The 27,182-nt window shown below is 42.4% G+C and overlaps 1 protein-coding gene across 1 annotated transcript in view; it reads right to left on the bottom strand.

Annotated features, from left to right (window-relative positions):
* The window catches only part of PFKFB4 (6-phosphofructo-2-kinase/fructose-2,6-biphosphatase 4), a 90,339-nt gene extending 63,234 nt beyond the window's left edge, over positions 1–27,105 (bottom strand). Inside the window, exon 1 of the mRNA XM_077325751.1 lies at positions 26,790–27,105. Coding sequence (XP_077181866.1) covers positions 26,790–26,859 — 70 coding nt within the window. The 5' untranslated portion in view covers positions 26,860–27,105. The remainder of the gene's footprint in view (positions 1–26,789) is intronic.
* Between the last annotated feature and the right edge of the window lie 77 nt (positions 27,106–27,182).

Here is a 27,182-nt window from a genome sequence, read left to right as displayed (position 1 = left end):
TCCAATAGCACCTTTAAGACCAACAAAGATTTATTCAAGGCATGCACTTTTGTGTGCAGGCACACTTCCTCAGACAAAATGGAATAAGAATCATAAGAGTACAAATATATATATAAGGTAAATCCGTGGCAAATTAGTAAACTGTGTCATAGTATCCAAATTATGCCATTTGATAGTTCTTTGATAAACCTGATAATTCTTAGGTTTTTCAGTAAATGATGAAGTAAAACCATACATTATTCAACTAATTCATATAGATGTTTTAAAATTCTTCTGTAAAACTGATACGATACCAGCAGCACTGAAACAAACAAGATGCAGAAGGACAAAGGAAAAAACAAAGAACAACTGATGCTACGTAAAACTAGTTTGGGGTCCTTCTTTACAGAAAGACTCTGCAAATTACAAGCAGAGCTTGCTTTTTGGGAATGGGCGGTATCTAAATTAAACTATAAATAAATACAATTTCTCTTCATAAAACTAGAATTTCTTCGATGAAGAAACTACACTAGCCAATGGCATATATCGAACCATCTGTATGTGGTTCAAATTCCTACTTTTGTAGGTACAAATTCCTACATTTCACTCCATATCTGCAATACATACTGAACTGCAGAAAAAAATTACTAAGGTCCTGGGATCCATGCAGAGGAACAGTAGTGTGGGGTGGAGTGTGCAAGAGAGAAGAGGATGGCATTGCCCGGCCTCCTAAGTAGAACCATTCTTATGGAAGAAGAGTGATTTGACTCCCTAGCCGTCATACTTGTTTGGCTCTTCTTCCACACTGGTCCTGCAACCAGGAAACGATCTGTCCAGAGGCTGGAAGAAGACATAGAAACAGAAAGGAATGCAAGAGAACACATTCAGCCTGGAGAAAAGGAGGTTGAGAGGGGACATGATAGCCCTATTTAAGTATTTGAAAGGTTGTCACTTGGAGGAGGGCAGGATGCTGTTCCCATTGGCTGCAGAGGAAAGGATGCGCAGTAATGGGTTTAAACTAAAAGTACAACGATATAGGCTAGATATCAGGGGGGAAATTTCACAGTCAGAGTAGTTCAGCAGTGGAATAGGCTGCCTTAAGGAGGTGGTGAGCTCCCCCTCACTGGCAGTCTTCAAGCAAAGGTTGGATACACACTTTTCTTGGATGCTTTAGGATGCTTAAGGCTGATCCTGCGTAGAGCAGGGGGTTGGACTAGATGGCCTGTATGGCCCCTTCCAACTCCATGATTCTATGATTCTACATTGCATGGACAAAAAAGGCCACTATGTCTGTGGTATAGGACTCAAAATACAACATTGTTGTTCTGAGAGTAGTAATAAAATTTTGTTTCAATTGTAGCTGTCTGTAGTACAAAGCTGACTTCTGTCCAGACAGACAAACCCTCCACAGGCTTTAGTAAGTTGTGCTTTAAATGTCTTGTAATCCTGTAATACCTAAAGTACCTTAAAGCACAATGCATAATTAAGCTCTCTATTATAATAATTGGATGATCAGCCATTCCTGCGTGACCCATGGAATGGAATACATCTTGTGCCCATATGAATCTGTGGAGAAACAATGTCGGACTGAGCTGACCTGGGATGACACTGGGCACACCACTGGCTCTTAGGCTAAGTTTCTCACAAAGTTACTATAATAACTATGGCTCTCTGGAATAGTAAACTAGAATGTCTGAATAGTACTAGGGAGTAAGGAAACTGACTCGTGAACTAATCTAACTCAAACAGTTGGTGAGAGGGTAAAAATAAACGAGAACCATGCATACTACACTAAACTCTTTTAAGGAAGAATGATAATGATGTTGGGACTACAGGAGACTTGCTTGCTTATACCCTGCTTTCACCTCAGTGGGAAACCAAAGCAGTTTACAATGCTGTTCTCCCTCTCTCAATTTATCTTTACAAAAGCAATCCCATGAGGTAGGTCAAGCTGAGAGCAAGTGACAGGCCCAAGATTGTGCAGCCAGCTTCCATGGTACAACTCCAATTCTCCCAGAATTATAGTCAACAAAGTCTTAACCAGTACACAATGCTGGTTCTCCACAGCAATTTTGTTGTTTCATCACTCATCCCATGGCAACTCTACAAGCCAGATGGCCACTTTATCAGATGCAAGGGGAAGAGCACATGGTAGTTGTTCAGCTGCAGGGCAATCAGAACACACTTCTATAGACCCAGCATAAATGTGTTTTGACTTGCAATGCAGTTCTTAATTTTCCTAAAATTAAAATTAATGTGTGGTATACAGAATGGAGCATCACCTCTGATTCAGATTCTATTTTGCCTGGATCCTCTTTTCTACTTTTGTCCTTACAGGTTATACACAATTACATAAAGAAAGTCTGTACTTACTTGTGTATTTAGTATCTTGGAAGATAAACAGGGAAGAGAAAACATAATTCCAAGTACTGTTATAGAAGTTTCATTTCTGTTTTAACTGAAGCACATGTAAACTTGCTGAAAACTTCATCTAAGTCAGCAAAAACACCTTAAAGTCTTTACAACCATATATAGAGAATGAATTAGAGTAATATATAGCATCCTTGGACAATATGTGACCCCAAAGGGTAGCAAATCCTGACATCAAGGAATAATAAACTCATTTGTATTACTAAAGAATTATTAGGTAGCTTCTCCTTTAAGCATAATTGCATTAACCTGATCTGTTTGACTGAAAGGGTGTTGTTCCAGTGCAAATAGGTTAAGACCACAGTGCTAAAACACAAGAAGTGCACAAGTAACAGAAGCTTAAGTGAGTATCCATCTTAATTTTTAAGGTAAGATTCTGCCTATCCAAAGAAGTCAAGGGCATGTTAGGTAATCATTGCGTCCTAAGTTTAATGGCTTACTTTAAGTAACAGTGAGATATTTATTTATTTTATTAATAGGCTTTTAAAATATTAAGGACTGCTCAGAAGATTCATTATCCAACTTATGTTGCAACTGATGTTCTGTCAACCCTGAGCCTGTCTCTAAACTGTTAAGAAATCAAAACTGTATTTTATGCTCCTTCCTGACAGGCTCAGCAAATTTCTTCCTCCTGCCTTAGCCAAAATTAAACTTTAAAATATTGTATAACAATGAGACTGGTTCCATGGTTAAAGGACTGAAAGGAAAAGATTTATTTTTGGGAGGGAGAATTCAGTTACAGAAATCTATTCTGGAGGTGACTGTCGCATGGATCACTGTGGCCAGGTGATCGGATGACAGGTAGGGCGCTGGTAGCCGAGCTTGGCGCAGATGGAAAAAAGCCTGGCCGGCTACCTTCTTGACCTGAGCCTCAAGTGTTAAGTTGATCAATAGTCACCCCCAAATTCCTGGCCTGAGGCGCAATTTTAAGTTGCATCCCTGCCAGGGAGGATAAATGTACTTCCTCTCTTGGTCCCCTACGACCCAATCACAGGACCTCCGTCTTGGAGGGGTTGAGTTTCAGGCGACTCTGCTCGAGCCATTCAGCTACTGCTTTCAAACATCTGGCAAATGGATCTGGGGGGGGGCGGTCTTGGTGGACATCCATGAGGAGCTAGAGCTGGGTGTCATCAGCATGCTGATGGCATCCCAGCCCATAACTCCTTACCAGCTGGGCCAGAGGCTGCATGAAGATGTTAAACAATGTGGGGGAGACCACCAAGACACACGGGAGTCGATAAGGGCCCGATAGCAGCTCTTCTTCTCCTAATTTGGGATGGTAGATTTCTCAAGTCTGCACAGCCAATCACATCAAATCAAAGAAGAGGATACTATTGCCTCCACCCTTGAAAGGAGATGGATAGAATGTAAGATGATCTCAGTTAATTACTCTCAGCATTCCAGCTTTAAGAAGTCCTGACCCAATCTGCCCAGTCTCCAATTTTAGTATATTTATTTCCTTCACTATCTTCACTCTCCCTCCCCAGTCCCAGAATTAAACCTAAACAAATGGTGACTATATAAACTAAGCTTGTTATTCCAGGTTGGTCCTTGCCTCTGTTCAATTCCTTTATTATGCTGTTTGCTGATTTGCTGCTCACCCTCTATGTACAAACTGTTAATTTCCAATTCAATGTATCTTCAATGTATCTGAAGAAGCGTGCGTGCACATAAGAACTTATAATTTCAACTAGCTTCAAAGCCCGTTCATAAGAACAGGCCTTGAAAGTGTCCCCTCCCCTGGCCCCCGGCCAGGCAGCTTAAGGTGGCTTTAGGCTGCAGCTCACAGCTGGATCAAGTGGGGCAGGCAGGGGCTGGCCATCTTGTTAGTAGACCTGGGACAGAGCTCCTTAGCAGGCAGTCAGCAGGCCCAGCCTAGCAGGCCAAGAAAGCCTTGTTAACAGGGCCAGCCTAGCAGGCCAAGAGGCCCTCATTCGCAGGCCCTCCACCATGACTCTTTGCCCAGGGCCCTCTCCCTTTACCTGCTGCTGGCTCCAGGCACTGAGGTGTATCTGAGAGCAAAGAGGCTCGAGTCCAGGGACAGAGGGTGGGAGCTATAGGGGCAGGGCCAATCAGGGTGCAGCCAGCAAAGCTGGGTTTTTATACTCCACTTTTCTCTACCTTAAGGAATCTCAAAGCCATTTACAATCACATTCTCTTTCCCTCCCCATCACAGGCACCTTGTGAAGTAAGTGTGGCTGCGAGAGTATTGAGACAATTGGGACTGGCCTAAGGTCACCCAGCAGGCGTCATGTGGAGTAGGGAATCACACCTGGTTCTCCAGATTAGAGTCTGCCACTCTTAATCACTATATCACACTGGCTCTTTAAGGCTATATCCTATTGCTTTGGCAAAACAGGATGATCAATCACCTTATTTCATTCATTCCTAACACTCAGCTATCATATTTATTAAATGACATCAAAGATATAGGTTAATATTGAAATTTCATTTTCTGCATAAATTCAATTAGAGCTTTCAGGAGTGAAGGGGGCTCTGAGCCACTTAATGTCACAGGACCATATTCAGATACAAACAGATGTTGCAATTGTAAATACAATTCAACAAAAGTTGACAACACATTTCTGCTATATATATTTATGCTTATACTTGCATAAGATTGATCAGAGGCATGAAGAACAAATAAAGAACAAGCCAGCGGTAGAGTTTGGTGAGAGATGAAAGACTTCAACATGAGCCAAAGGGATTTAGGTCCCTGGACATTATCCTGTCACTCTGTGTGAGCTATGACAAGATAACCTGCAGCAGCCCAGAATCACCTTATATATTAAGCCCGTTTCAAGGTATACTGAAAACTATTAGGTTGTATCTTTTCAATTTTTTCCCAGTAAAAGATGATGTACATAAAACAGCTCACTGTGAAAAAATATAGAAAGAGCCAAGTATGTATCTAAGTTTTATATATTGTAACTCCTTTCATAACACAATATGTAATTAGATTTATGTGCTATAGCAAATGTTTTAATATGTAAAACTTTGTACAAAAACCTGAATATGGCAAATACATTATGTTTTTTTTTTACAAGCAAAAGCCATCACTGCCAGTAGATGGCACTTCTGCTGCATAGCTATACAGGAAAAAAATGTATATGAAAATATATACTGATAGTAAGCCAGTCTAAATAAGCCAGTGTCCATTTTCTTAAATTAAAAGCAGAAAGTTCTGAATAAGAAACAGGTCTCCCTCACCTATTTGTTTTTACCCAAGGAGACAACAGAAGTTGCAGGACTTAAATACATCACTGTGTTCTATCCAAAGAAAGGCTGCAACTCATCCTACCTATATTTCCCCAAGGAGGAAATTTCAGCATCTAGAAGACGGAACAACCAGTTATAGGCAGGCCATACCTAAGTGGTTAAATACATCAATTGCACATATAAGGTCCCAATCCCAGAAACACATTTTGGAGAAGACCATTCTCATGTGCCCAATTACTTTAAACTTCATATTTCACTCCTGGTTACCCATCAAGAATTTCATTATGTTGATACTCTATAAATAGGTGTTTGCCACTCATATCAGGTAAACTGTGCTGTGAACCAGGAGGCTCCTGGTTCAAATCTTATCTATCATTACCTTCAATGTATGACTCTCTCAGTATGGAGTAGTGGTTAAGAATATCGGACTATCATCTTTGGAGAGCCAAGCTGGAATCATAGCTTGTGCCATGGAAACTCACCAGGTGACCTTGAGCCAGTCATACTCTCTGAGCCTACCTCACAAGGTTGATGTAAGGATAACATAGAGGTGAAGAGAAAGATGTATGCCACTTTTGGTCCCCACAGTGGTTAAGAATGGTGGACTCTAATCTGGAGGAGTGTGTTTGATTCTCCACATAAAGCCTGGTGAGTGACCTCAGAACTCTCTCAGCCCCACTACCCTCACAAGGTGCCTGTTGTGGGCTGAAGAGGGGAAGGCAGTTGTAAGCCACTTTGAGATTTCTTGCGTAGAGAAAAGAGGGGCATAAAAACCAACTCCTTCATAAATCAATAAATGGAATGAATAAATCTATGGCTGTAGCCCAACCTTAAAGATTTATTGAAGATTTTCACATTACTGATGTTCTTTGTTGTTGGACTGATTTCAAGTAAAGCGATAAAGGGATAGGTGTTTCATACAGGATATTTTCTTCCATTTCTGAAGCACATGGTCAGTGTCACTGCCCGCCCCCCAAGCATCCTTTATTAAAGTCTGATCTTCCTCTGAGTTTTTTTTAAACATTCTAAGTTTAGGCAGTGCTCAACTTAGTTTAAAAAACCTCAGAGGAAAATTGTGCAGCAAAAAAGGGCAGGGGAGATTTGAATTGTCATTGCTTGTTCCAATGCCAAAGTGCAATGAAGGGTTAGAAAATGGAAGAAAGTAGTTTCATCAAAAGCAGTTCAGCCACACTTTGCTGACCTGATGCAGGGTTTGTATTAAAAGGTAAATAAATTCTGCTAGCAGGCAGTTACTAAAATAGGTCTGTCTGAAATGACATAAAAATTCATTAGCAACCAGTTACTAAAACAGAATACAGAGGCAGTTTGAAAATGGCCATTGTAAGAAATACTAAGATATCTTATGTGAACACTCTAAAATGCTACATGTTTTTTAAAATTTTGCATATTTGTACACCCTACTTTTCTCTCAACATATTCAGGGCATAATGTCGGTAACAAAAATAAGTAAAATAAAAAAAGAAATTAATTAAAACACATTGTTTGCAGCAAGAGATTAAAATATAACTGAAAGAGATTATGATGATGGTGATGATGATGATGATGATGATTATCCTTTAATTTATATCCCGTCTCCCCCCAGAGGCTCGAGGTGGGTCACATAAAATCAATCCCCTAAAAACAGTAACAAGAACAATAAAACACAGTACACCAATCACAACAAGGCAAGACAAGAATGGCGGCCAGGTTCATGCAACTAACCAAATTGAAATAACCCCACTAAATGGAAGAAAAAATAGGGGGGCTGATGGCACACGCAACCACCACATTTGTGTGTGTTGGGGGGTGGATCTCCCTTGCTGCCTGGCCTCAACCAAAAGCCTGGCAGAAGATTATTAAAGAATTAATGTAGAGTCAACTAAAGTTTCCCCATAAGCTCTGTCTTACAACCTTGCCAGAAAGCTTCAAGGGTAGGTGCCTGCCTCACCCTCTGAGAAGCTATTCTGTAATGGTAAGGGAGTGACAGAAATGATCCCAGCTATCCCATACCATGTCTCAGATGGTGGTTTAAGTGCAGAGACAAGGATCTGTAAGACCTGGGTTCAAATCCCTACTTGCTTGCTGGGTGGCCTAGGGCCAGTTCATACATTTTGTTCTACCTCATAGGCTCATTATGCACGGGCCAGAACATCTGCGCTGGCGGTGGCAGGGCTTCAGGGAAAATCCCCGATAACGCTCGCCAGCGCGTGTCCTGGCCCAGGGCTACGGAAGGCCCGCGTTAAGCAAACGCGGGAACTTCCCCAGCTTCCTGGTTACACTGGGTGACCCCTTGCCCCGCAGCCCTGCATGCTCCGCCCCCGTGCATACACAGGGAACAGTAGGGCATCCTGCTCCACTGCAACAGCACGGCGGCAGCGTGGAGTAACTGCCGCTGTGCATAAAGGGTCATAGGTAGTTATGAGGATGAAACAGATGAGAGACAAAAGTGAGTATAAATGAAGTAAATGGATCCTCAAGAGCAGTGATCCCCAACCTTTTTATCACCGGGGACCACTCAACGCCTTTTACTGAGGCCCGGTGGGGGGGGGGGTAGTTTACTCCTCTACTCTCAACCACTGCCCTAGTGCTCTCTGATAGTTATGGTAATGTTTAGACATCCCTTCAAAATAAGATACAGACATGCCACAACAATGAAGTGTGTTGTAAAGGGCTGGGGGGATGAAGTAAAGGGCCGGGGGGGGGGGGAGAAGGCGTCCTTCAGGGCTCACCTCCAATTAGTCGAAGGACCACATGTGGTCCACGGCGCACAGGTTGGGGATCGCTACTCAAGAGCAAGGGGAATTAAAGAACATAGACATTAATATTATTTTACATATTACATTTAAAATATAAAACTGTATATATCTCATGAATCTTTCAATACTGTGTATCTAAAATATTTTGCAATCATTGATTTACCTAATCTCCTCCTATAAACTAGTTCTATGGCTGTCATATGCCTTAAACATGTATGTGTTCACTTGATGGTATCTAAAACTCATACAGGAATACAAGTATATGTGTGCAGAGTTAGGGATCTAGATGATGCTGACTGAAGCCTTTACACAACTTATGGATAAAAATACTCTACTTAGGGCAAAAAAACTAGTTTTATGCCTGGATCTTAGCTGATCCAGAAAAGTCACTCTCCCAAGATTGACAAATCATGCTGGCATGGAAGATAAAATAGTCCAAAAAAATGAACATTCTGTCATAATAGTAGAGTGCACTTCAGCACAGGTGGATATCAAAGGAGAGTTTTCTGTGATTTCTTACTTCTCACATCCTCCCCTGCACACAATCGGCAAAGCCCTTCCAAAAGTCCAAGATGAAAAGCAATGCCCAATTACAGATTACAAAAAGATCCAGATTACAAAAACAAGGCTGCTTGGAAGGGACTCTTTGACATTATACTCTACTGAGGTCTCTCCCCAGGATTTACCCCAAATCTCCAGGAATTTTTCAACCCAAAGCTTATACAGGAAGAAATCAGTAAGTGGACATGGAACAGGGCTATGAAGAACTGGTTTTATATCCTGCTTTTCACTACCCGAAGGAGTCTCAAAGTGTCTTATAATCACCTTCCATTCCTCTTTCTACAACAGTACCTAGTGGGGTGGGTGGGGCTCAGAGAGCTTTGAGAGAACTGTGACTGTCCCAAGGTCACTCAACTGGCTGCATGTGGAGGAATGGGGAATCAAATCTCACTATTAGAGGGTGCCACACTTAACCACTACACCAAGCTGGCTCTGTCACATGACTAAAACATTGGAAATGCAACTACTGAAGTCTTGCCTTGCCCCATTTAACAGGACAACAGCTAACTGAATTTCATTTCAGAACAGCTATAAAAAACATCACCTTTATTAATGCAATATATTGATTATTTTTAAAAGGAATGACATCCAAATCATCAGAAAGAATAAAAGTCTAGCTCTGAAATGATGACCATTTTAAAAATTCTGAGTCTAATAAAATGAAACTTGACAAGCTTGTCCAGTTAATGTATGGATGAAAGCAAGAGTGTCAGATTACACACGGCTAAATGTGTAACATTTTGTCTTTCAGTGTATTTAGTTGCTGTAAATTTCTTGGGATATTTACCAACAGAAAATGTGACATACAGCAAAGTAAAAAGCAAAACAAAATTCCTTTCACCCTTTCAGTCTGTGCCTCTCTCTCAGATGTGAACGAATGAGGATGGGGACAAAATTGAGAGTTCAGAGAAAACCAGTGAGGATGATCTGGGGAGACCAAGCCCTACGATGAAAGCCTGAAGGACTTGGGAATGTTCAGCTTGGAGAAGAGAAGGTTGCAAGGGGACATGGTTGCTCTTTTTAAAAATTTGAAAGCTGGTCACTTGAAGAAGGGCAGGGAGCGATTCCTGTTGGCAGCAGAGGATAGGATGCACAGTAATGGGTTTAAACTGCATGTAGAATGGGACTGGCTATATATCGGGGGGGGGGGGGATTCACAGAGTAGTTCAGCAGTGGAATCAGCTGCCAAAGGAGGCAGTGTCCGCCCGCTCACTGGCAGTCTTCAAGCAGTGCCTGTATAGATACTTATCCTGGATGCTTTAGGCTGATCCTGTATTGAGCAGATGTCTGGATTAGATGGCCCCTTCCAAGTCTATGATTCTGTGAGTCTATATTTTTCCAGGCCCACCCTTACTACCTTTCCATCCCTAGCTTCTTCTTCCCCATTCCCTCTAACTAGTTTGCACACTCTCCTATACACACTTTCAAACCCAGTAATTTCTTCTTTCCTAGCCAGTCCTCCGTCTCACACAAACTCTCCAATATCAGTTCCTTATCATTCCACATTAAACTAACATAGCAAAATGGAACAATAGTCCAATGGTAACTTAAAGAGTGAAAAATTAATTCTGGCTTGAGCTTTTGTGAGTCAATTTGCCTGAGGAAGTAAACTCTGACTCATGAAAGTTCACAAAGGAATAATTTTCTTAGTCTACAAGATGCCACTGGACTCCTATATTATTTCCCTATAACAGAGCCAGGGAAACCAGAGGTATTTACAGACTTCCCTATATGACACATTCTGGAACACAGCACCTCAAGTGTTCTAATGCTACTTACATCAGGAAAATAAAAATATCCCACTGTGAAAAGTAAGAGCAAGAATCCAGTAGCACCTTTAAGATTAACAAAATTTGTGTCATGGCATGAGCCTTTCTGAATCACTGCTTACTTTAGGTACCTGAAGAAGTGAGCGGAGACTCACAAAAACTCATATTCTGACATAAATTGTGTTAGTCTTTAAAATGCTACTGTTGTTTTTTTCTACTGCCACAGACTAACCTTGCTACCCATCTTGATCTATGTACTAGAAATGGCAGCTATTTGAAATGTGGAAACACTATGATAATACACTGCAATTATACGAAGCATAGATATGGAGAGCATTTCTCTTACAGCATTGAGTAAAGTGATTTAAGACCATTTCTGAACTTTTTGCCAATACAAATTCATCCAGTTTATTATTTCATCAGATTTACTCAACATTTACCCAAAATAATATTTTTAAATGACAGGCTAAAACAGTTATTTATCTCTTACAGTTAAAAACTAGTATCATAGGGTTTATTCACCATGCTAAGCCATTATGTTTTTCAGGTCAAACAAAGGGTAAATTCCTGAAGTTTCAACCAGGTTCAGAATTAGGTCAGGGTGCATGCTGTGTATTTCTTCAGTCCACAGTCCTAGTAGTGATAATGTATATTAGTAAAAACAAATTCACAATCATTAATTGAATAAACTGTCAAGTCAAATAACCTTTTCAGTCTAATATCCAAGCACTGCAAAATTTCTTGTGATATGATTCACTAATTATTCAAAGAGGAACATAAAAGTGTGCAAAAGAATGACAGCAAGGCGGGAGGCAAATGACAGATAGGTGATGCAGAAGACATTAAAGACCAAATGATAAAAGCAAATTAAAAGGTTGTTAAGGAAGAAGATCCTGAATATTTTCATAGTTCCATGGCTTCCAGAAAATCAGTTTCTTTTACAACTTGCCTTAAAAAAAAATTATACTGTCATGATGCTTTATAAGCAAAACTAAATGCATCAGTATTATTTTGATAACTGATCGTTGAACAAATTCTAAAAAAATATTTTGCAATTAATTCATCTTGTTTGAAAATTAGTGAGGTAATATCTTAGTTGAGAAATACAAGGTAGATCCCAAGGGATGCAAGAGGAGGAAATAGTGACTCTAAAAGGCAGAATTTCCCTTGCATCTGACAACCCGTATGTACCTCTGCACAACCTAGGAAGAAAAGTACCATCCCATAAACTGAAAAATTTCTGAGAATCAGATTGTCACAGATTATGTGGAAACATAATGTGGAAACACGTAATCTGCAACAATCTGATTCTTAAGGAATGCACGGAAGACTGGCAGCAGCTGGGCAGGGCCGGCACTAAGCCCCGCTTGCTGTGCGGCTGCCGCCTCTACGTCTGTGTTCCGTGCCCAGCCCCACACTCCTGGAGGCGCGATTAGCCATGGAAGATGGATGGTGGTAGTGCAGCAAGTGGAGCTCAGCACCAGGCCTGACCAGCCACCAACTCTGACAGCTGTCTTCCATGGTCTGAAGAGCCCCGCTTGCACCGCCACTGCCCATCTTCACATCTACTGGCTCACTCCCTGGGGAAGGGACAATGGACATTACACTTGTAGTCATTTCCATATATGGGCGCATGCCAGTAGACATGTTTCCACATTAATAATATAAAAACAGATATATTTCTATTATGAGCCTCTTGTGGCGCAGAGTGGTAAGGCAGTGACATGCTGTCTGAAGCTGTCTGCCCATGAGGTTGGGAGTTCGATCCCAGCAGCCGGCTCAAGGTTGACTCAGCCTTCCATCCTTCCGAGGTCGGTAAAATGAGTACCCAGCTTGCTGGGGGGTAAACGGTAATGACTGGGGAAGGCACAGGCAAACCTCCCCGTATTGAGTCTGCCATGAAAACACTAGAGGGCGTCACCCCAAGGGTCAGACATGACTCGGTGCTTGCACAGGGGATACCTTTACCTTTTTATATTTCTATTTCCTGGCTCTTCCTGGGAGCCTAATAAAATTTTTGTTTAGACTAGACATTGCATCATAGAATAGCCAACTGCTTTAAGTTAAAGTTATTGCCACAGATTATACTCTTTTAAGTGAATGAAATACGAAATAGTAAATCCCTGTAAGGTTTTCAAGATAAGAGAACAGAGGTTGCCATTGCCTGCCTCTTCATAGCAACCCTTAAACATCTTTTTTCCCAATGAAGTACTAACCAGGGCTAACCCTGCTTAGCTTCCAAGATCTGAAAAGACTGGGCTAAGATAGGCCATCCTGCTCAAACTGAATTCTACAGTTAAGAATGACAGTTGAGAGTGGCAGTTAGAACCACTGAGGGCAGTTAAGAAGAATGAAGGATCAAGAGAGTATCCTGAATGTAAGAAGTGGGATGAGTAGTCCTTCTCTGAAGGAAATAGCTTCTAATAAAAGGGGGTGGTCCAAATCAAGAGTTCAAAAAGAAAAACTGGAACTTCTGTGTGTTCCCATTTTCAAAGACTTAAGTAATTCTGAGACAAAGCATATACCTGTTCGTTTAAGCAATGAATGTTAAGAGATCTCTCTCCACAGTGTTAAAAAACGCAGCAACCAGGATCTTCACAGCAACACCGTGGAGGTCCCACATCCGGCCCATTCTCCACCAACTGCAGTGGCTGCCAGTTGAATTCCGGATCAGATTAAAGGTTCTGGTAAATACTTTCAAGGCCATTCGCAGTCAGGGCCCAGTGTACCTGAGGGACCATCTCCCTGCCTATGCCCCCAAATGCCCCCAAAAGAGCTCTGCGCTCCACCGCCACCAACCGGCTAATGGTCCCTGGCCCTAAAGAAGTCCGCCTGGTCTCGACCAGGGACAGAGCATTCTCTGTCCTAGCCCCCATCTGGTGGAAGAGATCAGGGCCCTGACAGAGCTTAAACAGTTCCGCAGGGCCTGCAAAAAGGAGCTCTTCCGCCAGGCATTTGGTTGAGACCAGGCACAACCAACAGCGAATGAAGGGCCCCCACTCTCCCCCCTTCCTCCCAGAACTCCACCAGAGCGCTCTGGACCTGTTGTGCCATTGCACTGTTGCATTGTTGTACTGTTATATTATATTGTTATACTGTTATATTATACTGTTATAACCACTGTTATTAATTATTGTATGATTATTAACGAAGACTGTTTCATGTATTGTTCATAAGTTCAATGTAAACCTCCCTGAGCCTCCGGGGAGGCCGGTATATAAATATAATAAATAAAAATAAAATAAATAAAATAAAGAACTTTCTGTATAACAAAATAGCTACTTGATTGTGACAAACTATCAATTATTTATAATACAAAGTTACCTAATTTCCTATAGCCTGTTCACCATCTAAGTTCCAAACCTGACACTAACCCAAATATTTCCCCATAGACGTTGAATAAAGCAGTATATTTGTTTTGAATAACTATCAGCCTCTGTTGTGCCATAACCTGACAGACACAAATGAAGAATTTTATGCATCCTCAAATGGGTGACCATATATCTATACATTTAAATCACAGGATGTAACAGAAAAGGAAAAAATCTGCTCAACTAATCAGAACCTTTAAAATGTTATCAATACATCTTTCATGCATTTCAATATCTCTTCCTTAATTTAGACTCCTAGATAAGACATATTCCAAAATGTAATAAATGAAAACCAAGTTTGTTTAAATACATTTTTCATAATTCCTAATCTTATCTACCAATAGAAATTCATAGATGGTTATCCTGTTCATAAGCATAATTTGCCAGTCTCTATCTAAGCAGCCTTTTACATTACATATATAGGCGATTGTTTACATAGTTCTGCCACTGACAGCCTTCCTGCAATATCTTTGTATCTTACTAAGGCTATGGGAGTGTTTATTAACCAACGATATATCTCCTAGTAAAGACATTTGCAAAGTTAAATCAAAAGTATATCCAACAAGTTTCAAAAATGTCTCAGCCCACATTTTCCTGTTATTTTTATGCACTGCATTTCCAAAAAGACATTTGGTGGGAATGACGGAGGGAAACTGAAAGGACAACTTATTCTTCTTTCTTCCCCTTCAAAATATTTTGGATATTTGTAAGCGTTGGGTGTTCTGATTTGGGACAAAAAATTCAAAGCACTGAAGTAATTGGCAATGGAAACATATCTTAATTCCCAAAATGGCACAGAATATTCTGACACTATTCATGTCACACCCACAGTCTAAACAGAGATTGCAAAATGCAGTACATGCTATCACTGTAGCAACAACATTGATTACTCCCACAGCAAGGCATGAAGGAGAGTCCTCATAACACTGTCCTGTTAGGGAAGAACAAGTGATTAAAATTACAGCAATGCATCCTTCGACACAACAGAGTTTTCCTTCCTTGAGATTTCACCATCTTTCTTACAAAAATATATCCTAGTAAAAAAAAACATAAATAAAAGGATACAGATGACACTAAATTTCCAATTTTTTTTTGCCTTGTAATTACGGCAGGCAGTAAATTAGCCTAACCTACACAACATACTGAAAACATTTAAAATCATTAAAAATCTTAAAATGTACAAACATCAAATTTCTGAGTGTTTTAATACTTTTTTGAAGTTCCTCTTCCTCAGCCTTCCTGCAATTTGTATTTATTTACCATCCATCTTTCTTGGTAGTACTCAAGGCATATCATCATACAATATAAACAGACAGCATAAGACATCTAGGAAACAATGCAGTAGGACAATTAGAAAAATGCAAAAAAGAAAAAGTATCCAAAATCACAAACAATGCCATAAATGTAATTATTTAACCTGTTCTATATTAAATCATATAAAATTAAAAGGCACTTGAACTGAAAAATATGTACTCTGAATTTTGGCGTTTGAAGCAGCCATTTGCGCCCGAAGCAGCCAGCGGCACGGGGGGTAGGGGAGGTGTGGGCGGAGGTGTGCCAGCAGGCGCACACACACAGGCACACGCTCCCTGCACTGCGGCACTGGCTACTTCGGGTGCGAATGGCTGCTTCAGACGCCAAAGCACCCAACCCTGCTCTGAAACCCCCAGAACTATGATCCACAGGCACAAGCTATGTAATATAAACTCTTAACCATCTGGAGTAAAATTCCTCCTTAGGTCATGGGAGGGATGGGGGGGGGGGCTGACACCTCATGAGTTTTTGCAGAACACACTGATCCAATGAAGTAGTATCAAATGTTCTGAAAAGGTACAATACATTCCTGACTTTGAAGAACTGGTGTGAGTTACTAAATATGCAAATAGAGGAATCTAAACAAAACAAATGACCATTATTGTCAGCTGTGGAAAACCTGCTTCCAGTAGCCCCACCTTCTGAAATTAGGCAAGTGGCATCCCCAAAGAGTACCTTCTCAGTTGTGGCCCCAGAACTCTGAAACTCTCTTCCCAGGGAGATTAGCCTGTTCACTTCTGTTGCCATCTTCCATCCATGAGTGAAGACTATTTTGTTTTGTCTGACAGTCCCTCTGTGATCCCTCCTTCCTGCCAAATGTTAACTGTTGCTGTCATGTTTTTGTATGTATTTTAGCTCTGATTTTAACTATTTTAATGATCTGTTGGTGTTCTGGTTTATTAGTTTTAAAATGTTGTTTTATTATCAAACCGCCAACTACTTACTTGTGGAGTTCCACAAGGGGCGGTCCTCTCCCCTATCCTATTTAACATCTTCATGTGCCCTCTTGCACAACTGGTACAGAAGTTTTTGGCTGGGATGTCATCAATACGCAGATGACACTCAGTTCTTTCTCCTGATGGATGGCCTCCCTGACTCTCCCCCATAAGCATTAGCCAGCTGCCTGGAAGCAGTAACGAGATGGCTCAAGCAGAGTCGTCTGAAACTCAATCCTTCAAAGACAGAGGTTCTGTTGCTGGGTAAGAAGGGCTCAAGTGAGGAAGCGCACCTGCCCACCCTGGATGTTGTAGAGCTCTACGGCTCACTCCGCTAGGAAGCTGAGCATGATCCTGGATGCTTCCCTCACAATGGAAGCCCAGGTCACGAAGGAAGCTCGGCTGGCATTTTACCATCTCTGCCAAGCCAAGCTACTAGCGCCCTCCCTGGCCTCGGAACACCTAGCCACTGTGATCCATGCAACGGTCACCTCTAGACTAAAAGGTAAAGGTATCCCCTGTGCAAGCACTGGGTCATGTCTGACCCTTGGGTTGACGCCCTCTAGCGTTTTCATGGCAGATTCAATACGGGGTGGTTTGCCATTCCCTTCCCCAGTCATTACCGTTTACCCACCAGCAAGCTAGACTTTTGTAATTCGCTCTATGCAGGCCTACCCTTATTCTTGACGCGGAAAATACAGCTGGTCCAAAACGCAGCGGTCAGGATCCTCACAGCAACACTGTGGAGATCCCACATCCAGCCCATCCTCCATCAACTGCAGTGGTTGCAATGGTTGCTAGTTGAATTCTGATCAGGCTAAAGGTTCTGGTAATTACCTTCAAGGCCATATGCGGTCAGGGCCCAGTGTACCTGAGGGATCGCCTCCCTGCCTATGCCCCCAAAAGAGCTCTATGCTCTGCCGCCACCAACCGGCTAATGGTCCCTGGCCCTAAAGAAGTCTGCCTGGCCTCGACCTGGGCCAGAGCCTTCTCTCTCCTGGCCCTCACCTGGTAGAATGAGCTCCTAGAAGACATCAGGGCCCTGACAGAACTAAAGCAGTTCCGCAGGGCCTGCAAAAGCTTCTCCACCAGGCATTTGGCTGAGGCCAGGCACAATCAATCAACAACATCAGCGGGGCCCCTGCCCCCCCTCTCCCTCTCCCTCCACCCAGAAATCCACCCAGACTCCTGGACCTGTTTGTATTATTATTGTTTAATGTTATATGGTTACTCTGTTATTAACAGTTAATAATATTAATGTTATAGTTAGTTATATGTAATGTTTCCTGTACAGTTTTCAGTTCTATGTGAACCATCCTGAGCCTTTGGGGAGGGCAGTATATAAACAAACAAACAAACAAACCAATAAATAAATAAGTTTGTTAGCTGGCTTAGCAGCCCTTATAAGGGTAAAAAGGCACAGAATTTTGTACAATAAATAGAGAAAATCTGCCTCTCATGAATACATCTATCAAGGCTCTAATTTTTTAAAAGAGGTTTGGGACTTGTGATATACTCTGACTTTAGCCACCAGAGTCCCAAATGCTCTGTGGGTGCTATGACACACACCAACACTTTTTCTGGTACCTGCCAAGGGTATTTTGAAAGTGGGTGGGACCATGTGGTGCTTTGGCCCAGCAATGCTTCTGATTGGCCACTGGAGATCTGATTGACTGAAGTGATTTTTTAAACACTGCTTAAATAGAAGCTGTAACCATAACAGAAGATAATTTACCATTTGACTGAAAGTAATTCTAGCAGCCATTTTGTGGCTGACTCACCCTCCTGCAGCAGCTATTTTGTGTCAGAATTGCAAATGTACCCAGGGGATAAAAAAAGATGGGGACCCCTGATTTGGACCATTGATCTATCAAGGTCAGTAATGTTTGCTTTGACTGGAAATAGCTCAACAGGGTTTCAGTAACTCTGTTCAAGAGTATTTCTGTTGTGCTGTGACCCCTATAATGGATAAGTAAATTGACCTCCTCCAACAGACAATTGTCATGAACTGCCTTATCCTGTTTCATGTTGCTTTTTGTGGCCCACTTTCAAGTCGATCATAGTTGAGATAGCAACTTCTGGAATCACTGGAAGTAAAAACAGATCTGGATTCCTATAGCATACCGATAACATGAGACTTGAGGCTTACACATTATTTCCCCTAGCAGACTTATCCACATTTGTTTGTAGGTGCTCAGTAGGACAATTCACCTGCTGTTAAACAGCTAAGTAGGAACCCACTGGAATGCCAACTTCCAGACATCTCAGCAGATACAATCAATATTAAAACCTTCTCAAAGCTCAAACACCATTAAAGAGCATGACTTATCCTTTACCTATTTGTTTGCATAGTTTGCTGCAGTCATCATAATGGAGCTTACAGAAGCTAGGCTACCAGAAGACTTGTAGTTGGTAGTGTTTCATTAAATTATTCAGCCACACCATTATCTAGTGAACATCAGTGATGATCAAGAATGTCAACAATCTTGCCTCTGCATTCTGGACTGCCCATCATTTTCAGAGCACCTTCATAGAGCACATTACAGTCTTCTAGACAGGAGGTAACTGCCGCATGAATCACTGTGGCTATCACAATGGGAAAGATATGGAGACAGTTGGCACAAACAGAAAACCACTGTACTTACCACTGCTGAAACTTGCTTGTTCAAGAAGGAATCAAGACAGACGAAGACTTTAAGAGTCCACTAATTAAAGTTGGACCCTATAAAAAGTTGGGAGCTTAAGGCCTTTCAGCAATTCAGACCTCCCCATCCCCTGCAAAATAAATGCAACCCCACCCTCCTGCAAAATTTTTCATACACACACACCACATGGCTAATCCACTGCTGTTTTGTTTCCCAGTGTCCCGCTGAAATTTGTCCCGTGTGGACAAAGACTGCTGCGGAGTTGCAATGCGGTGGTGGCAGCCTAACACTGCCACCACCATGTAGAATCGTCCAGCGAGAGGAGACAGAGAAGTTCTACTGCCTCAATGAAAATACATCTCCCAACCTAGAGTTTATATCAAAACTGTGAAAGAGTAATCATGAAACAAAGAGCTGGGGGTTGAAACCTATGGTTCCAGATCTGAATTCAGCTCAGTATGACACCCACTATGTCTCTTAAAAAAAGAAAAAGCTGCCATGCATTAGAGACAGTTCCTCCATGCTGATTCAAAACAAATTTCTGATACATAGTCTTGTGAACAGATTTTTATTTTTCCTAGTTTGTGCAAGAATTAACTCACTAGCAAACTACCAGAACACAAAGGAAAAAAAACAGTAACACTTAAAGCCACCACTGTTTTTAAAATCATTCAAAATAATCTATTATTACTAACAATGAAATCTGCAGATGCATCAAAACACTAATCCAATGCTTCCCAGCCTTTTTTCTCTTTTAAACTGATAGAAGCTACCTTTAAAAGCAATATGAAATTCAATAGCTGTCATGGTGGCAAAAATAGCTTAAGTATCTGAAGATGGCTGTGTCAAGAAGACAATTGAATACAGGAATAAAAAACAATTTCTTAAAAATAAACCAACTACATCACATTTTGTTGTATTAATAAAAGTTAAAAGTGAACTCTAAAGCAATCTGAAATACTGAAAGCTTTTCATAACAGCCAACCAATGAATACTCTTGACTATGTCACATTTGTTGAAGTACAACACAAAGTAGAGATATAAAACTCAGGCCACAATCCAACCTACATGAAGTACTACAGACTACCATCCTAAAGACACTTCCTTGGGAGTGTTGCAATTAATAATACAGGACTTGCTGATGAATAGAGCCGATTAGGATCTTTTTAAAAAAAAATTGCTATCAAGTTTTATCAGGCTTATGGAGACCCTGTAGAGCAGGGGTAGTCAACCTGTGTTCCTTCAGATGTCCATGGTCTACAATTCCCATGAGCCCCTGCCAGCGTTCGCTGGCAGGGGCTCATGGGAATTGTAGTCCATGAACATCTGGAGAACTACAGGTTGACTACCCCAGCTGTAGAGTTTTCAAGACAAGAGATGTTCAGAAGGTGGTTTGCCATTGCCTGCCTCTGTGTAGCAACCCTAGTATTCCTTCATGATCTCTCATCTGAATACAGACCGGGGCTGACCCTGCTGAGATCTGGTGAGTTTGGTCTAGCTAGGTAAGGACCTGTTCAGGATAGCTCTCTTTAATCCCAAACTACCGCTGAGATGATGAAGAACTGGTTCTTATATGCTGCTTTTCTCTACCCAAAGGAGTCTCAAAGCGGCTTACAGTCACCTTTCCCTTCCTCTCCCCACAACAGACACCCTGTGAGGTGGGTGAGGCTGACAGAGCCCTGATATTACTGCTGGGTCATAACAGTTTTATTAGTGCCGTGGCGAGCCCAAGGTCACCCAGCTGGCTGCATGTGGGGGAACGCAGAATTGAACCCGGCTCGCCAGATTAGAAGTCCGCACTCCTAACCACTACACCAAACTGACTCTGGTAAACACATTCAGATGGCAGGAAAGTTCACATGACTGAATGTTCCTTTATACAAAGAAAGTCCACTTACAGGTCAGATACGAAATTAGCCTTCTCGCTTGCTATGCTTGCTAGGAAGTTTTTCCCCACAGGAAAGATACAGTCTTGTAAGTTCCCATCTGCAGTCCAAAGTGGTATTGTCAACTTCACTGATTGCAGTGGGAACATTAAGCATGTGTTTAAGACTGTACTCCAAAGCAGTGGTCCCCAACCTTTTTATCACCGGGGCCCACTCAACGCTTGACAATTTTACTGAGGCCCAGTGGAGGGGGGGGATATTTTACTCCTCTACTCTCAACCACTGCCCTAACGCTCTCTGATCACTATGGTAATGTTTAAACATCCCTTCAAAATAAGATACAGACACGCCACAACAATGAACATAAGGAACATTTTATTTTCATGGAAATTTTAACTCATGACAATGACAAATCAATGGGAACCCTGAGCTTGTTTCTCTGCAACGAGATAGTCCCATCTGGGAGTGATGGGAGACAATGACACCTGAAGCATGTTGTAAAGGGCCGGGGGGGATGAAGTAAAGGGCCGGGGGGGGGGGAGAAGGCGTCCTTCGCGGCCCACCTCCAATTAGTCGACGGACCACATGTGGTCCGTGGCCCACAGGTTGGGGATCGCTACTCCAAAGCACAATATCGAAAATTACCCCATTGAACTCAATGGGATTTATATGAAACATGTTTAGATTTCTACTGTACATTGATTTTGACCGTATCTTTATGCAAAACGACTAATTTATCTAGTAATCTTTACATGCATGACAGAAATATATACACAAATATTTTTTAAATAGCCTTAATTTTACTTTTCTTGAAAGATGTCAACTTTTCTTCAATTATAACATAAGCCGCAATGTTCATCTAGGATAACACATGTGGAATGAAACAACTGTAAGCACAAAATAAAACATTTCACTAAGAAGCAGGACTAGTTTGGATGGGGATGTATAGGTTTTTGGAGGAGGTTGCAAGTCATGTCATCACAATGCTGTACTTCCAAAGAAATTTAGTCATAACATTCAGGAAGTTTATGAACAGCTGAAAGTTCATGAACTCCACTGTTTTAGGAATTATTTTTAGATTCTTTCTAAACAGGTGCAAGAAAGAAAATACCCTGTAGAATTATTTGGCAGCTTTCTATGAATTTGGAAGATTCCTTTGAATTAAGGAGTCATGAATGCCAACTAAAGATCTACAAAAGCAACTTAAAAGAAATAGGCACACAGGTCCACATTCCACATGAAAATTACACTAATGTTAAGTGGTATATACAGTACTCCCCTTAATGCAACTTAGAGAATTACTGTCCACAATATACCAAGTATGCCATTAACAGTTAGGCTAGACAAGGGGGCAGACAATTTAAAATGAAAATTTCTTGTCAGTACATATTTTAAAATTTTTACTTGAATATACTCATGTGTGCCTTGATAATTTCCTGTCTGAACTACTGTGGTGTGCTATACATTGAGTAAGGTCACTAATCTTTCCATATGATAAAATGTGTACCATACTGGCAGATTATTCACTTCTTAAAATGGGAGGCGATTGGTTCAGAGCCCTGAAGGAAAGATGGGACTTTTGGGGATGATTTCTACAAGAGTTCAAAGGACTGTCTCTTCTGGCAGCTGCTGGGATAACAGCTTCTGGGCCGCCATTTTTCCTCACAAAGGGCAGCTGGCGGCATAGAGAAGATGCTACCTGCTGTATTCAATGGCTGACTGTATGAGGAAGGGAGTGACGGGAGGGTTGATGGGGTTAGCCCTCATGAGGAATGGTGCTGAAGGGCTGATGGGATTAGAAGCAAGCAGAAAAGCCTTTAGAGAAATTAAAAGAAAGACAGGTGGAACATATGCCCACCTAGGTTGTTGTTTAGACAGAGCCTTGAATAGGTGAGTTGAGGGGAGAAAGTAAAAACATTTGACCAACTGAAGCAACTGATAGGTTTCTAACAGTTCAACAGAAAAGTTCCCTCACAATTTAGATGATTCCTGAGGGATACAAAAACTAAAAGCAGTGGTTGAAGCCCCCACTTTATTATATGAGATTGAGAGGAACTTGGGAGGAATCTCTTTTCCCACCTCCCACCAAGAAAAATATAGTTTGGGGCAGCTCAGGGAAAATCAAACCATCGAATGCCAACCCTGCAAGATGGAACTCTCCCAAATAGACAAGTAGGGATAGTATGTTATCACTTTCAGCAAGAGGGATATATAAAGGCTTTTTGTCCGAAATTAGAAAAGTGACAAACCCAAACAATCACCCAAAACTGTCAATATCATAAAAATGGCAAAAATAGCCATTGAAACCACAGTGACAGACACTGAGCCAAGGAACCACAGACAGACGAGCAAAGGTCTCGAGAGGAAAATTTAGGAATATTTAGATCCTGTAACTGTAAATGGTGAATAAGTAACTGGCTGGGGAGTCACTGGGGCTGAAGTGACTTCGGTAAAACCAGGCCTGGTAGATAAAAATGAGTATTTGCTAGGAAGGTCCTACAAAATTAAAGGCCCAGAATTTGAAGCAGAGTAAACCTGGGAGTTCAAATACAAAGGTAATACAGGAAAGCGGACAGTAGGAGTTTGAGGGGAACTAGGTATTTGAACTTTAATAGGCAACGACTTGGCCTTGCAGACAAAAACAGTAACTGCAGTTGCTCGCAGCAGGTTTCATTAAGGCAGACATCACCAGCTAACAGCAGACAGAAATAGCAGAGCACAGTGGCTGTTTAAAAGGGTGAACTGTTTGTGGTGCTTACCCTCCCCTGGCTCCATCCCCAGATCGCCAGGAATTTCCCAACCTGAAATTAGCGTCCTATATTCAGGCAAGGCCATCATGAGCTCACTACTTTTTTAAAGGTTCTGTGATATCCTTTTCAGCATCTGAGCCATCTCAGCTGTCCTATGAGAACAAATCACATGCCTTGCTCTACTCCGTGGGTGAGCAGGCCTCTTCTAGAGAACCAGGTTCAGATCATTAGTTCTGAAGTTGGCTGAGTAGCCTTGGGCCAGTTGCTCTCTCTCTCTCTCTCTCTCAGCCTAGCACATGTAAATGGGGGAGGGAGATATGAGGGACAGTAGAACCATATATCTTTTTCTGAGATCCCTGGAGGAAGGGTGAGATAGAATTGTGTTACATCTTAAATGAAGGATGTCTATAATGTTTATGTGTCAACCTTGCTCCTGAGCATCAAGTTTTCTAGAGCCCATTGTATTTCTTTTGCACAATGAGCTTTATTGGACAATGGCTTCCTATTAAGCTTCTTGCTGGCTCAGAACCTGTCCCCAGTTTGCTAGAACCCATTATATTTTTCCTCATAACGAGTATCATTGCTAGTTTTAATATAACACCCTCATGCTTCAATTGGTACAGAATGCTATAGCCAAGATGTTGACTGGAGTGGGTCACATCACTTATTTTGGCCCATCTACACTGGCTCCCAATTTGTTTCCAGACACAAATCATGGTGCTTGTGTTGATCTTTAAAGCCCTATATGATTTTGGACCCATGTATCTGAAGGATCACCTACTCCCTTAAGAGCCTACCTGACCACTATGGTCATCTTCAGAGTACCTCCTTCAAGTGCCTCCTGTCTTTTGAGGATCAGGCAAGTGTCAACCCAAGAGAGGGCTTTCTTGGTCATGACACCAAAACTCTAGAACTCTCTTCCCGGGGAGACTTGGTTTTCACTTGGGGTTGTAATAATGAAGGTTTTTTTTGTCGTCGTTGGTTTCAAATGTGATTTTATTATGATTATTACTTTCTTAGTAGTCTTGTGAGGTCAGAAAGACAAGATATAAATTTTGTAAAATAAATATATGATTTTGTGATCTGCGAGCGTCAACATATGTTAATTGGTCACAAGGGAGAAACATTAAACAAATGCATGTAGCATAGGAAAATGTTTCCACCAGTGTAAATACGCACACACAAAAACCACTCTATGCCATTAAGATGGAGCTCATTGATATACATATATCTCCAAGACAATACAAGCCCCTTCATATATTGCTGCATCTTCTGCATGTAAACTATATGACTCCTACAAGGAAAATGCAATATAGAGGAGAAGCTGCACTCCACAATGGATTTCCAGTCCAAAGCAGAGCAAGCCACATGAACACAGCACTGCCATTCAATATAACGGAAGTTATTTATGCAGTATCAAATATAGGTAACATGGAAAACAGCTTGGAGCCATGGGTGTATCATACCACTCCCAGATGCTCAACATAACAAAGTATTAGAATGCATTTGCATATGAGTTTCTCCTGCTTCCTCTTTAGCACTTCATTTATAAACTGGAAGTTCTAGACACACACACACCAATCAAAATATTATGCAGCATGAATCAATTCTGCTCTTGGATTTTGCAGGCAGATGACCCTGTACTGACTCCACAGTTGGACTATCAGCAAATCATGCTGCTGAGCAGAAAATTTAACGTGGGCTGAGGGCCTACATCAGAACTACAGGTATTTAGAGGCATATCTGATACCTGGCAAAAAAAATTGTACCTGGCAATAACCTTGTGCAGATTTATCTTTAGCTAAGATGACCATGTCAACCAATAACAAGTCTTGTAGTTTCCATTAAATCCTTAATCTGCTCATCATGAAAACCAAAACATTACAACTACTATCAGAGACAGGATTTGGAAAAGGATAAGCCTGTTCAATTAGACCCAACAGTAGCACAATTAGCTGTGAACTAAAACACCACAGCCTGCTAGATCCATGGCTGTACAAGGATTCAAGCTCTGCACGGGGCATAAAAATAACAGAAAAAGTGGAAACCCTCTCTCACAATACAGTTGTAAAACTAGAGACTGCAGACCAACAGTTAGCATTTTAAGCTATGAAAGCCTTTCCGCTAACTCATCTACTGCTACCTCAAAAGAAAGGTGAAAAATTAGCCCTCCTTCTAATCTATCATAGTAGCAGAAACCTTCCAAACTGTCCCCATCTCTGTAAGGGACATGACTTATTTCTATTAAGGTAGAGTCCAAACCTGTCATTTAAGTTCTGCACTCTGCTTTCAACGTTTTGGGCCATACATTTCTTTAAATTACTTATTTGTTACTTTGTGCTTAAAAAGCCTCAAAGCGTTCGGAAGTAACAGACAGCCATTGCCTCTGAGCATGCGCAAAATTCCGGCTTCCTCTCCTTCCCCAGAAATTTGGTCTCAGGAACAAAGGCCTGTGGCTCACTGTCCGTCAGGTAAGAACCCCTCTGGTTTTTGCCTAATGGCAAAAAGAGTGGCGCGGACGGAACTAAAGACAGTTCCGGACAGCAGACCCTTCCGCGCCTGGAGGCTCATGGCAAGTAAACGAAGAGGAGATGGGCCAAGAGCAATACATGCAATGGGGGGGGGGGGGGAGATCGAGTTCCACTCCCCTCCAGTGGGCTGAGAATACGGCTGAAGGCCCGGGAGAGAGAACTGCGAAGCCTCACCGGGAAAGGGGAGAACGACTCGACCCTCCCCACAAGAAGAGAAGCCCCGCCGACAGAGGGACTTCTCCTTGTGAGCCTGTAAGGGGGAAGAAATGGGGGACGAGCTGCTCTCTTCACGAGGTGGCGGAGCAAGGTTGTAGGCAGAGGAAAGGGCCAAATCTGCACACCCCGGAGGGACAGAAGGACTTCCCTCCAGAGGGACGCCAGGAGACTCGGTCGCCCCCCGAGGAAAGGCAAACAACATGCGGCTTCCTTTGGGCGAGGCCAAGCCTAGAAAGGGAGCTTTCTACCCAAGCAGCAGCAGCAGCAGCAGCGCCAGGACAACCAACATTCCCCAGCGCAGCCTCCAGGAGGCGGGATTCAGCGGCTCCTGCCTCTCGGCAGTGGCTGTGTACGTGAACGCTGCCTGGCCCCCTCCCGGAGGCGCTTGTACTTCATGCACACACGCATACACCAGGCGAAGGTTTACCTTTCCAATCCCGGCCCTGCAAAGGGCGCTTCGCTCTGCCGCCGCCGCCGCAGCACCTGGAGACCGACATCCGTGCCGTTCCTGTGCGCGGGAGCCGTCGCCACCCGGTTTTCAGCCTCGCTACTGGGGTAGCGTCACCCAGCCTCAGTCGCTGTGCTGGGGGGAGAGCCGGGGAGCACCCAGACAGCCCCGCGTCTCTGCTAAGGAGAGGCGCAAGGACCGTACGGAGGGCCAGCCCTGCTAGCTACCCGGCGCTGGGGAAGACGGAGACGGTGCATGAGCGCGGCGCAAGAGCATCCTGCTGAGGGCGCAAAAGCCCCTGGAGAGGGTGCCCCCTCCTCCGTGGGGGGGGGGCGTGTGCGCTCCGGCCGCCAAGGGCTTCAGCCGCTCCCG

The sequence above is a fragment of the Paroedura picta genome, chromosome 3 (assembly GCF_049243985.1).
Source record: "Paroedura picta isolate Pp20150507F chromosome 3, Ppicta_v3.0, whole genome shotgun sequence".
Classification (NCBI taxonomy): domain Eukaryota; kingdom Metazoa; phylum Chordata; class Lepidosauria; order Squamata; family Gekkonidae; genus Paroedura; species Paroedura picta.
This window is presented reverse-complemented; position numbering and strand designations above follow the sequence as displayed.